The 13,992-nt window shown below is 38.8% G+C and overlaps 1 protein-coding gene across 4 annotated transcripts in view; it reads right to left on the bottom strand.

The window, feature by feature from the left end:
• LOC142385348 (ELKS/Rab6-interacting/CAST family member 1-like) overlaps positions 1–13,992 on the bottom strand; it is a 134,087-nt gene that overhangs the window by 9,910 nt on the left and 110,185 nt on the right. For 2 of the 4 annotated variants that reach the window (XM_075471811.1, XM_075471812.1), the window contains one exon: positions 10,366–10,551. In XM_075471811.1, the coding sequence (XP_075327926.1) occupies positions 10,366–10,551 (186 nt within the window). Of the gene's footprint in view, positions 1–10,365; positions 10,552–13,992 lie in introns of those variants that run through there. The other 2 variants (XR_012770166.1, XR_012770167.1) reach the window with 1 other exon arrangement.

Here is a 13,992-nt window from a genome sequence, read left to right as displayed (position 1 = left end):
GAAGAAAATTCTTCCAGCATGGCCATTAGGAGGCACTTGAAGGAAACGTCAGCAGCAACAAGCACAGGAGACATGTGTGAAGCTGGCGCTCCTGTGATGGCTGCCATTGTGAAGACTTCAGTGCCTCAGACGGTGGAAAGTGGAAAAAGGGTTAGAGTGGAAAGCAGTTTGCTGTACGTTTCTTTATGTGAGTAAAATTAAGTCTTTGGCCTTCACCTGTCGCCATCGCCAGCTTGTATTCGAATTACTGACGGCAGAGGATAGAGAGGAAAAGATAGAGGTGGAAAAGGAAGGTAGCACATGAGGTTGGACCTGAAGAGAGATGGAGTGAAAAGGGGGAGCAGAATGATCAAGGATGAGTGACAGTGAGGAGTGGGGAAAATGGAGAAAATATGAATAAAAAGATTTACAAGGACAGAGAAAAGGAAAAGAGACTGAAGAGGAGGGGGAGAAGAGAGTCATAATCAGAGACAGGAAAGTTCAAGGGTGAAAGGAGAGAAAGACATAAAAAAAGACATAGGCATGTAAAAAGAGGTTGCCTGGTGAAGCCATTAAGCCTGGATTCAATAAATCTGCATAAAAACCAGCAGTCTCTCTGTAATGACCAGTGAAGGCCAAAGTGTGTGTGTATGTGTGTGTGTTTGTGTGAGTTTGAGGGACTACGAATGGGTACTGACAGTTGTACTTGTGTGGGTGCATCTGACTGTCTCTTCTTCTTCTGAGTGTGTAGCTGCACTGTAGATATTATGAGGACAAAAATCCCCTTTCAGAGACCAAATGTCACATTACGTGTGTGTCTGTGTGTGTGTGTGTGTGTGGTGCTCGTTAAAGGCCTCTGTGTCATATTTAGAGAGGAAACAATCATCCTTGGAGCTGGAAGCAGAGCTGCAAAATGAAAGCACAGGGAGACCACAACGGAGGACAAATGGATGGGTCTGAATCTCTGCTCAACTCTCAATGCCACCTCCTCCTTTACCCCTTCCTCTGCCTACTCCATTCCTGTCTTACCATTTCATCTGCGAACAGACAAAAGTCATTTTACTCTGAAAGACCTTGAGGTAAAACTGTTCTCTTTTCAGGCATCTTAGACATCAACTGTTCTCACAAGCGAATTGCAGGTTGTCGCTGACAGTTACAATGATGCGGCATTTGAACTACAGACAAGAGGAAAAAGATGAACGTAGCTACATGAAGTCACTCGAGAATCCTTAAGTTTGGCATCGTGACGGTTGCCATCTGGATCTTTTTGTCTAAAGCAAGAACTTGTCAATCAAAACAAAGCGACAGTACACAGTAAGACTATTCCGCTTCAATGCTTATGTTACAAATAATATCAGGTTAATTACGCATGTGGCTTGTTTATTGTGTCCTTCTATATATGTAAAGTGTGTGTTGTGTGAAATAATTACTGTCAACTTTTTTCATAGGCTGTGTCAAAGTTAATTTTCAGTGGATGTGGTCCTGACAGGGTATGAGTGACTGTGTAGTGCTTACCAACTGGAATTTTGTGAGAATTTGTGGAACTTATTTCATTTCAAATTTAGTGAAACTTTTTTGGAGACATCTAAAACATAACAGAATAATCCTTTATTAGTTCCTCAACAGGGGAGTTTGCATTGCTGCAGTGGCAGAGTAATGGAGCATATACACAAATAATAAGAAAACTAAATATATGAAAATTAAAGGACGAAAACAGAGGTATTACACAATAAAACTAACAAAAAATAGAGGGAAATGTACAGTATTTCACAGTAACTACAACACTATAAATATTACAGTGTTTTTTTACTTTTTTTTTTAATCCTAATCTGTAATGTTGGAGGCTTGCATTATGGGGGTGATAATCAGTGCACATGTTTTCTGGTGAAGTTTTGGTTTTAACCTGATAAAGGTCTGTGGCATCACTTTTAAGACCGGATATCCTGCTTTTATTTACAGTTCATTAGTCAAACTCTATCCTTGCACAGCTGTCCTTTCACTGCCTGATAATTCAATTTTAAAGCTGTGCGACCATACAAGCCCCTTTAAAGGATATTATCAGGTCCAAAATGGAAATCAAAGTATGTGAATTTTCATATTCCCCTGAAATCACTCTTCAAGTCAAATGAGTGACAGCTCATTTGACTTGAAATCCGACACAGATCTCAGTGTCACCTCTCAAATAGAAACAGGATGGAAACAACCCCTATAAAATGCCCTTTACAAAGAAACAAGTGTCATGAAAAATAATAGCGAGCAGCTTCACATTAAGCTGCTATGAACAGAAAAGCCAGCAGAGAAAGCAACATCTAAACTAGGAAAATGTCACTCAAGTCTAAACACACACATGTCCAAGTAATAAGTACGCTTATTTTAATCACAACGGATGCTTAAGCTCCCCACTTCCACTCCCATTGTTACCCTGTATTTACAGTCCACATTATCAGTTGTGATGTTTAAGTTCCAGCTCTGCCCTGTCCGGTTTTTGTACGTCCTGTCAGTCAAAATTCACCCAATCAGTGACCTTCAAACCTTAAGGGGTTCACACACACACAGACACATCAACGGACACACATTTTTCCTGCCAGTCGGAGAAGAGGGCAGCGTTTTGCCACAGGGCATCAGGGCGTAGAAGTGGAAAAACAACGATAGTGTGCATTTTAAGGTAAACTAGTGTTGTTTTATATCTAAGCCAAAGCTAAATGGGGTTTAGCTTTTTGTGTGCAGACATCAGTGTTCGTCCTTTCTACGCCAGAAGCCAAGAGTGTTGAGAATTTGTGGGTGTATTTTGCAGCTTTTCTTGTTCATCATAGTCGCACATTTAAAAATATTTTGATTCCTTTTTAACAGCAAATGAGGAGGGACACGAACAGCTACCTAACTTGAAACTTCATAATGATTAATTTAAGTATCCCCTCTTTGTCAAAATCTTTTCGTGAAGATATACCTATAACAAAGACATTTGAGGTCTGTAATTGTATCCCCTTTCCTTTCATTACAAGGGCTTGTAGAGCTGTACAAACTGTATGTGTGCGGACTTTCTGAGGTTTCTGCAGTTTGAGTTGGCTCAGAAACAATCGCAGTCACTCGCTGGGAGCTGATAGAGAGTCATGGGCTGACAATTCATATTGGATTCATAAGCCCCGCGATACAATGTCTAACTCGGCCAATAACACTTCATACAATTTTTATGGCACCAAACACACGCAAATGTGTGCAGTTTAGACTTAAACAGACTCAAAGTAACACACTCTTGTAGGTTTATGCAGAAAATCATGCAACCGAAATTCTTGATAGCTCTTCCAAACTGTCCGTGAGATAGATACACACAGACATTCCCTTTTACCTTTCATACTTCAGCCGGGAAAAAGGACAAAATGAGTGAGAAAGTGCGGGATTGTGTGCCGAAGAACACGATGCCAGTTCTCTTCAGTGCTCATTAGAGACGTCATTGAGCCATAAAGCTTGTTATTATGACCATGGCACAGAAAACAGCTCTCTGAGCAAAACCTCTCTATAGGTCACTAAGACATGAAAATAAACACGTAGGAACCAAAGATGTAAGGAAAAAAAAACAAAAAAAAAAAAGAAAGAAAAAAGCTAAACATTAGAAGCCAGCTTAGCTTAGCTGAGGAACAGCAATTAAAGACTGACCTGGATAACATGTTATACCCTCAGTCTGAGATTTTCATCGAGGTCCGTCCAGGAAAATGTCAACACAACTGATACAAAAGAGAGCAGTCATTCAAATGCAGAAAAAAAAAAATGCTTATTTGCAATAAGAGTTCAGAACAATCTGACTAATGTAAAAAGTTGCCTTGAAATAAGTTTTTAAGCAGCAACCACCGTTGGTTCTATTGTTCAGCAGCTGCCACAGTGAAAGCTTTTCTAGAAGCATTTCTGACATCCATCATTCACATGTTCTGATAGAACAAATACGCTTCTACTTTATCAGATGAATCAATCCACACTGACTCCCTGACACATGTGTGAGAAATGCATCACCCACGGTTTAATGCTTCAAGTCTCCTACTGTTTATGTTTTCTGAGTTTATTACTGGTATCTGCATTGACTGATTACGGCTACAGTCACTCGGGGCTTCCAACATAAAATCAGTGACTCAATATAAAAACAATGCTGATTTATTCCTGCTGAGCAAACATAAAAGCCATTTCTGTCCAATGGGTTTTATGGTTAACTTAACTGACAGTAAATAGTTTTCTCATTGGTGTATTGAGTAATTTATTTGTAGTCGTTTCATGCATAAAATCATAAAACACAAAAGTTTGTTTTATCGTGTCAGTGTTTGTTAGAGCCTTTGGATACTCCTTTTTGTTTAAATTGCTGAATTCTTGTGGGAACATAAATAAAATGAGTTATTTTGGATTCACATTCAAACAATGTTGCTTTGTTGATCAAAGCAACAGAGAAAGAAATCTTTCTGCAGATGCTAATCATTTCACAAAAGGTAAATACGGAACATCAAATTTAAAAGAGTCACAAGCGATAAAGGCAGTTATTGTCCGTTATTGGCCTAAGCATTTGAAACAAAAGCCCATAGATAATTTGTTAAACTGTTGGATAGCTGAACATGGCCACGGGATTCAAACCCTGCAGCTTTGCACCCCTGAGACAGTAGCCCTTTTCACACTAGCTTTTCCAGGTGGGACTGTCGCACTTTGCCGTTCTGTTTGCAGGACACAGAGGTAGAATGAGGGGTCGATGCTGATCACTGTGGAAGGCACGCAATGCCACACATCTGTTCACAAGCTGAGACAATCGTGATGTGGAACATTAGATAAATAGAAAATACTGCGCATGCAACATTCATTACAGTTACACAATATGTGCCTTGTGGAATGCAAGTGCATTACTGGTGCATACGATAAGAAAACGCCCGAATCGTGCTTGGATTTCCTTTTTACATTTCAACGAGTGGACAAGCTACTGAAAATATAAAAAATGCTAAAATTAACATTTCTAAAAACTGATTTTACATTGCAACTGCAGAAGGACTGATACAATGCAAGATAGTGTCCTGATGTGTGTATGCAGAAAAAATAAAGCAGAAGGCTGATTAAGAAAAGATGCAGATTTGCTCGGTGTCCTACTAATACAATAATGATGGGAAAAAAATGAAAACTGAGACAGTATTTTGGATTGTTGTACTGCTCAAAAAAGTCTCTTGATTCACTCCAGATCATTAAAACAACTAAGCATAAAATCTGACCAAATTCTGCTGATTAATTTGGTTTTCCCATAATTGAGTTAAGATTATATTCTCTACTTTGGCCACAAAGACTTGACTGTAGGCAACTGCTTGTGCTGTGTACGGCATCGCACTGTGAAGCCATTATTTAGTTCTTTTACATCTGTGGAGGACAAAAAAACCCCCATAGCATGTCACAAAAAAAACTCCAAATTGAATTTAAAAATGAGAGGGATCCAGGCTCCTTTGTTGGCTTTCATTGCAGTGGCACGACACAGAGGAAGCTGACATCAGATGCCGTGTTTGTAATAAGCTTGTGACACATTACAGAAGCACACGGTCAGGTAGGCAACCCTCCGGTGCTCGTTCACGATTGCTGTGCATTCATGTTGAGACATACGTGAGCGTGCAATATATACATTTCTGTATGAGTTTGTGCCTGCGTCCATGTGTGTTTTACATGCTATTTTAGTGTGATCCTAATGGCTTTACAGAGTGCCAGGCATTTTAACAGAGCCAAAGAGAGGCTTGTAAAACACACACACACACACACTCGCCACAAGACAGCGCAGCAAGGCTGGCACACTGGAACATGGTGGTCTGGAGGGAGGCTGTGTGTGTGTGTGTGTGTGTGTGTGTGTGTGTGTGTATTAAGAGGGTCAACCAAGGTGATGGTGACACATGATGAAGGAAAACGAGAAACACGGGTCTGAATGAAAGACTGGCAGTGTGTCTCTGTGATTGTGTGTAGGCAGGGTCGAGGCTTTAAAAAAAAAACACATGGCGCCAAGTGGCACTGCCTGGCTCTGGGTGGGTTTGGACACAGAACGAGGGAGAAGCAGAAAGATGCAAATTGTGACGTTGTTAAGGGAAACATCCAACAAAAAAAAAAAAAAACATAGACGGCGAGTATTTTTAAAACCTCAGTAGCTCCTACACAAGCGCTGACATGGAGCAAGTGAGATGGTACGAGTGAAAGGTAAAGTTGATGCACTTTTTCAGAGGACGGTAGAAATAAAGGCCCAGAGAAAGCGCTCAATTGAGAGAGAGGTAGCAAAAAGCAAAGCTAATCTGAGGAAGACTACAAAAGCAGAGGGAGTTTTCACTCAAAAGCCAAAGGCTGTTCGTAAAAGATATATCCTCATCCTCCGGGAGGAATGGCAGTTAAGCATTATTTCCAGCCAACACTGACCAAAACGAGCATTCTTTCAAATGACACCTTTTTTGGCCTTTTTCTCTAATTTTCAAACGCGTCTCGATGTAAAAAGTAGGCAGGGTAATTACTGAAACTAGATTTTTCTCTTAAAATAAAGCCAACTAAACTTGCCACTCAGGGAGCATACAGTGCTTTAAACCGCTTAAATGCTATCCTCAGCACTTTTGTTACCATTTGAAATTTGAAAATCATAAAATTGTGGTCGAGTTTTTATATTTTTCCAGTCTTTTTATACTTTCACCGCTTATTCATCTCTATCTGAGCCCGGTCTCCCCATAAAAGAGAAAATAGGTCCGTTTGTCCACTTCTCCAAAACACAATCCAAGGTTAGAAATTGTGAAATAGCAACTATCCATCGCCAGGTTTTTTTTGTGTGCAGGGGTATTATCCATATGACATGATTAACCATGTATTTTCAACTCCAAACTTGAACTATTTGAGAGTTAAAGTGGAAAAGTAAAAGGACAGTGGAAAACATTGCTTGGGATGGGTCTCTTACCCAGCTTATCAGCATGCCAGTGGTGAAACTTCACTGATATTCCCTCATTGTTTGTAGCAAAACCAAAAAAGTAAAAAATGCACATTGTCATGTTGTTAGATGTTGAATGTGGCTGTAGCAAGGCACTGAGACTCAAGGTCATCATGTAACAAGATGTAAGCTGTGTCTCTGAGGAGTAATGAGTAAGCAAAACCTAATAAGTGCCCAACTTTTTATACCTTGTTGTGAAACTGCAACCTTTAGTGTTGTGGACAAATGTAGCTTTTACATATTTTGCTTTGATTTCGGCTGTTTGTAAAATGTAAAAAATCCATTGCACAATAGTCACAATAAACTAAACCTAATCAAGCGGTTAATAAGTAGACATAACTGTCCGTCTCATCTGAACAAATATTTCAGTTCAATCCAAAAATGCCAATTTCCTGTTGACACTGCAGAAACGTTAGTCAAATGGGTTGTTTGGGGACAAAGAAAATCTGAATCTAGCCAAATAACGGAAGTAGCCGTCCGCTCAACAGCACATTTCATCCCACCACACAGACGTGTTCGATTCATGCAAACCCCAACTCTGGTGTTTTTTTTAAGGGCTCAGAGAACCATGTGGTTCTTTCTTCAGTTTCTTTTATAACTAATAGCGATTGAGCATCAATCATCCCAAAAAGGCTGGAAGGAGATGTTATTGGTATCCCAACAATAAGCCTCACATGACCAAAGATGTAAAGTCTATAAACAAAATATAAACAGGATTTTTATGGGATAAAGAGTGTTTGGGTATACACTAAAATATCTAAACCTTTAGGGAGAGCAGATAAACATGGAACCTCAAACTGAGCAACGTTGCAGCCCAGTGGACTTCTATGGCTGTAGAACTGCATGAAATTTAAAACAAACATGAACTCTTAACAGGAAACAGTTCAACAGTCGGAACGAATGAGGGAGAGCTCAAAGCTTCAATCATTTTTCTCTGCAATATTTTCTCAGATAGGACTGTTCTCTGGAGACAATAGATGCCTTGGATTCTATTCCATATCCTGAGGCTTCAAGCAGACTGGAAGTACTGTCCATTTTCAAGAGCTGGAACAACCAGAGGTTCACATGTTCTGCCCACCTTCCTTGTCGAAACATACTCAGAGGAACTCAGCTGCTGTTAAAGAAGAGGTGTTCTTTTTTTTTTTTTTTAACATTCCCTGGATTGTCACACAGTTCAAGTCCTCTAGAAAAAAGACACTTCTGCGCCTAAAAATGTAGAGACCTGCAGCTCTGATGCAATAAATGTTTCAAGACGCATAGAAAACATGTTCAAGACAGCTGCTGACCCACTTCAATGTGCAGCGGACATTAGTTTAATCACCGGTAATATCCTAAAGAGATTCATTCAGAGGTTCCTAAACGTGCAGACACTGCAAGGACATTAACTGAGCAATGTTCGTGTAAACACTTTCAATGCCAAATAGTTTTCTTTTTTTCAAGAACAAATCCGAAGAGCTAATGGTCAGTTGCTCTTATCATTAACTGATGCCGTGGTATTAGCCCTCCTGATTTCATAAGGAAATGATGACCTCATGACTCCACTTTACCACTAATCCTTGTTATGACACTGATTGCGATCCAGTGTTTGTGGGAAGTTCAACCCTGCTGAAGTTGGGACGAACAACTTTTATAGGGCAAAATTTTTTTTTATTTTTTCTCTACAAGCTATTTCGCCCATTTGGTTTTGATGAAGTGCAATCACTGCCACTTTACCATAAGTGTGTTTTAGGCTAATTCTGTGGAGTCAGGGAAGTTGGCAGGGCTTTCCCTTAACAAGGCTGCGAATTAAATAGATTTTTTTGTGTGCCGCTTATGAGCAAATATTTACTTATTTTTGTTTTGTTTTTTTCTCTTCCTTTTGTTACTCATTACAGACCGCTAGCAAACTGTCAATAAAGGATCAGGGATGTTTAGAGATGCCCAAAGATAAAGACAATAAAGATTGTTTTAACCTTGTGACAATGCAGGAGTAAATCATTGGCAATTTAAGGAAAAAATAACACTAACAGCAGTAAAAACAGACCTTTTTAAAACAGACCTTTGGGTTGATTTTAACTCAGCAGCGAATTTAAAGCGCAGAAAGCAAGAAAACAAGTTAAAAAAAATCAAACCATTTCAGCAAATCATGAAAAAATAATCACAGTGTGAGTAATTTGTGGTAAACTTGTTAGAAAGGTATTTCATTTTTTTTTTGTTTGTCCTCAGTTGTAAATTTGACTTGGGCACTTGGCAATGGGCACGGTTTGCTTCAAATAATTAAAAAAAATGTATTTCAGAAATATAAGGTAGGAATAAAATACTGCAGGCTACACTCAGCCTTGTTAGATGAGCTGCCCACATAATCAGTTTTAATAGGGAATGTTTTTCTGTTGAAAACATAGAACTCTGGCCTTCAGACCACAGAATACGGTCTGCATTTTTTTTAATGAAAACAGGCTGATGATGAAAAATATGTATCATAATTTTCTGTCCGTGAAAGTCACCCAGACCATTTTATGTGCACGGTGATTAGATGACAACTTAATTTTCTATTTTAAAGGTTTATTCAAAGTGACGGCGAACCACGCAGTGCCATATCTGAAGAGCTCATGCTAAACAGAGACATTTCCCAGCATTAAGACATACAATAGGGCTTTCATGAAGACTGTAGGAAACTAGTACCCTAACCGCACACTCTGTCACAGAGCACCGCGTGTGTATGTGTGTCTACAGTTACAATTTTCAATGCGTACCACATGTAGTGACCATGTATTGCTTGATATGTTTTCAATATGGAGAAAGAGACAGAGGAAGCCATAGACAGCCACAATTTTTAAAAGTGAATAATGTTCAGTTTATATTGAATGTCTGAAAACACAAGTGGTTACTAAGATAATGCAGCTATATGTCGGCCTTCCCTAAGCCTACCTCGTCCTTCTCAATCTTAATTTCCCTTTTCTTTGCTCTCTTTCAAAATGTCAAAAAATGATGCTTTTTATAGAAAAATAAAGACACTTCTTCTTGTTCTGTGCAGCATACGAACCAACTCTTCGTTTGCTGCCAAAAGCTTGAAGCCGAGTTTATTCGCTGTACGCTAAAATAAAAGTATGTGTTCCGCAGCCAGGCCCCTGTCGTCAGGTGACCTGCTGGAGTAAATCCTCTCAGTAAAGTGAAAGGCAGCGCTAAAAAGCTGCCAGGCCGGCCAGCGGATGCCCCACGCTCCTACACACATCCACACGGACGCACAAACTCACACGTCAGCATATACAGCATGTAAAACAAGCACAGAAACACTCAAAATCAGGATAGTTTCAGGAATGACAAAATACCCTCACTTTTTTTTTTAAAAAAAGGAGCACTTCCACTCTTCTTTTCTCCCCTCTTTCCTCTCACACACATTTGAAACTTTTATTTGTCGGACACACAAACGCACGCCGGCTGTCTTGTCTCACCTGTTCATGCGTCATGCTGTGCAGCTGCGTATGCCAAGCGGCAGAGTCGGAGCGGTGATAAGCAGGGGGCGGGGCAAAGTCCTGCAATATGATTGGGTCTCGCTCTTGACACAGTGAGGTCAGGTGACTGATGTACAGCTTCAGTTTATTGCGATTTTGATTGAGATCCAGGAGAGGAGAGAGAATCTGAGGGATGGAAACAGAAATAGTTTAATAGAGCAAACAAAGAAAATAATTCTACACATGACTGTTTAAAGGCTTTTGATGGAATAGAAGAAGGAAAGCAAATGGAGAAGAAGAGCTGAATGGTAACAAGAAGAGGCGGCTTTTTGAAAGACATCGATTTTGAAAAAGTGCTTCCACAAAATATGATACAAACAAATTGATAATTTATTTTTTTTTTATCATTTTGTGTCATTATTGACAGATATGATCTCACACAACAGTAATCTTAAACATCTATAACATTTGGCTGATTTCGGGCTGATTTTCTGAAGGTGGTTTGCACACCAAAGACATTCATTTAGTTTTATTAAAGACATTTACACCTTCGTAGCCAGGCCAGAACACACATTTTGTCTCGATGCATAAACTGCATGCAAAGCACTATGAGTTAATAGTGACTTGATAAAAAGATGATTGTAAAGATATAAAGAAAAGTAATTAATTTCTTTCTTCACCTGCGGTAGAAACCAGAGTACAGGGAGAACTTTGGATAATGTAATTATACTAATGTAAAATAATCCATTTTACCCATATATATTTTTTCCTTCAATACTTTATCTGAAGAAAGCACATTTTATTCCAGATAAAAAGCACTATCAGCATATAATTAGGCTTCTATTTAGAATGACTAAAGACATTATATTTTCTGTATTTTCTGACCTGATAACAATACTTAATATTCAAATTAGGAAGACAGAACTACTAATATTTTCAGTTTATTCAGCTGACATCACAATAAAGATGTGTTTCAGCACAAAGGCTTCATCAGGATGTTAACATATACAAGATGCAATAAATATAAAGACCACAATTGCTATACAGGTGTCAGGTTCAGCTGTGCAATCATCCTCCAAACAATGTGTAATGTTATATATTCCAGAGATCTGCACACATGTGCAACACAACAAAGACTCACAAAAAGCCCCACATAGGTAACTGAAAATTCAAATACAACAGAGGTGACAAAATGCTCAACATACACGCTGAATGAGTGTCACTGAATTAGCTCAAAGACAACAATCACGAACCCTAAAGGAAAACCTCAAGATCAGTCTCACCCACAAGTTAAAAAAGTATCCCAGACAACTCCCTAATTACGGCCCGACTCATTGGGCTGCAGCATAAGGGCTACAAAAAAGATTTGGCTTATTAAAGAAAAAGCAAGAAACAAAACGTAAAAAAAAACAGCAAATGTTAAAACTCTGAGCAACAAGCAGCAGGACTGGTGTCCTGTCTGTAAGCTACGCCACAACACACTTTATGCACAATTTCACCGCTATAACCAGTGAAGCCAATTAGAACAATGAAGCCCATGCACGACCCGAACATGCTTACGCAGACGCTGAAGGTCAGCGAGAGTGCAGAGGCGTGTAACAGATTGCTTTTTTTTCTGAGACTTCAAACACTCGGACAGATACAATACACTGTACATAAAGGCACGACATTCTTTCTGAGCCTGTAAAAATGTTGCACTTTACACCACATCTATCAACCAACTGCAATGCATCAAAGCGACACAACTAACCCACAATCTAATCCACTGGTACTGATAGAACTGAGAGGTATACATCTGTCTATCTATTTTGAGTGGCGTGCCGATGAAAGACGGATAAAATTTCACTCTACACTGCTGCCGTGCATCATGTCACTAAAATCAAATGTAACCCGCTTACTTTTTTACAGATTTTCATTGAAATTTGCTTGTTATAATCATGAGAAAGTGGACATATTTCTGGAATTATATTCAGTTGCTGCTACAGCTTCATATGGCCACAGCTCAATCAAGCTTCTATCACTTTTTCTAAAAATACACACTTTTGTACCACCTGGTTGCTTGAAAATGTATAAATAAGCCAATTAAACTTTGGTAAGGAGAAAGTCACTCAGTAACTCATTCCGAACACCAGAAGAAACATATATATTTTCTCCTTTTCGAACATGTTAACATTGTTTCAGTTGTTTTCAATTATTTTTAAGTGTTTTCTTTTGTTCTTTTTTTCTACATTGTTATCATTTAACAAGGGAAGTTTCATTGTGACGGATTCAACATTAGTTTCATGGCGTGCGTCTGTGTGCCTCTTTCTTTTTTCGGGGGTCTGAATAAGCGTGGGAACGAGGATAAGAGGAGCAAAGAAAATAAGAGACAGGACCTCCCCAAGAGATGTGCACACTTTCACAGATAAGACATACAGACCACACTATTCTTAATCCTTGGGGAAAACCAAGATTTAAGTGCAGAGGAAGCATGTTAAGAGGGCTGTTAGTGTGAGTGTGTGAGTGTGCGTTAGTGAGGTATACTTAGTCCCAGCAGCATCTGTCCACACCCTGCGTTCTGTGTTCATCGTCACTCAGCGCGCACATGCAGTTTAGATGTGTATGTGCTGTGTTTAGATCCTTTCACTCAGCACAGTAACATCATTCTGTCTCTCTGAACTCCACGTCTGCTCATTAACTTATGGCTCTATTTAGTATTTACAGATAATAATTACAACATTGTTATTCTGTTTCTGTTGACATTTATAGCCGATGCATTTAAATTTTACAGAATGTCGAATCAGATGTCCATTCTTATTTTCACGCTCACCTTAAATATGTAGTGTGACTATTTTATAGGTCAATACTACGCTTTTATGGAAAACATTTGTTCCTTATTTAGAGCAGCAGCTCTTTGAAACAATAGCTAAGAAAAACTGAAGCACAGATTTAGTCTGCAGTGCTCTAAATTATGGAGCAATGAAATAGGTTAAGCTGAAAGTAGACCTAACTAAAGCTAATGTTGTATTCCATTTTTACCAACGGATGGAACAAACAGGGATAATTTTTTTATCATAAATAATAGGTTCAGTCATGAAATACAGTAAAATATTGTAAGAAATAAAAAGAAAACGTTTGGCTTATTAAGTTTTTTCTTTTCTTAATATATAACAGTCTGACTCCATAATGTGTGATAGTTATTTATGTTGGTTCACAACAGAAAATATAAAAGGCTCAAAAATGATACAATGGCTATGGTTTAGACTAGGCTTCAAAACGGTTAGATAATTATGATATATCTTTATAAATAGTGAAATTCCTACATTTTGATTTACACAAAACTGTGATCAAATTCACGTGTGACAATTTTAACATCCACAAAACACTTGTGAGGAGGTAGGAGGGGATTTCTGATGGCATTCCTCTGAAGAATGTCATGCAACACACAAATGAAGGGCCATCCTGTGCCAACATGGTTGCTGTTTAGATGTTCTGTCACTTTTCAACTTCACTGTCATCCGCACTTTGTTTTTTTTATACAATTTTATTTTTTACTTTGTCATGATATGTGTCCCGTCTGAACAAAGCCCAGTGCATTATAATAAACTCCAACACAGACTGGAGAACAAAAAAAAACAAGTTTCTTCC

The sequence above is a fragment of the Odontesthes bonariensis genome, chromosome 8, assembly GCF_027942865.1.
Source record: "Odontesthes bonariensis isolate fOdoBon6 chromosome 8, fOdoBon6.hap1, whole genome shotgun sequence".
Taxonomy (NCBI): Eukaryota; Metazoa; Chordata; class Actinopteri; order Atheriniformes; family Atherinopsidae; genus Odontesthes; species Odontesthes bonariensis.
This window is presented reverse-complemented; position numbering and strand designations above follow the sequence as displayed.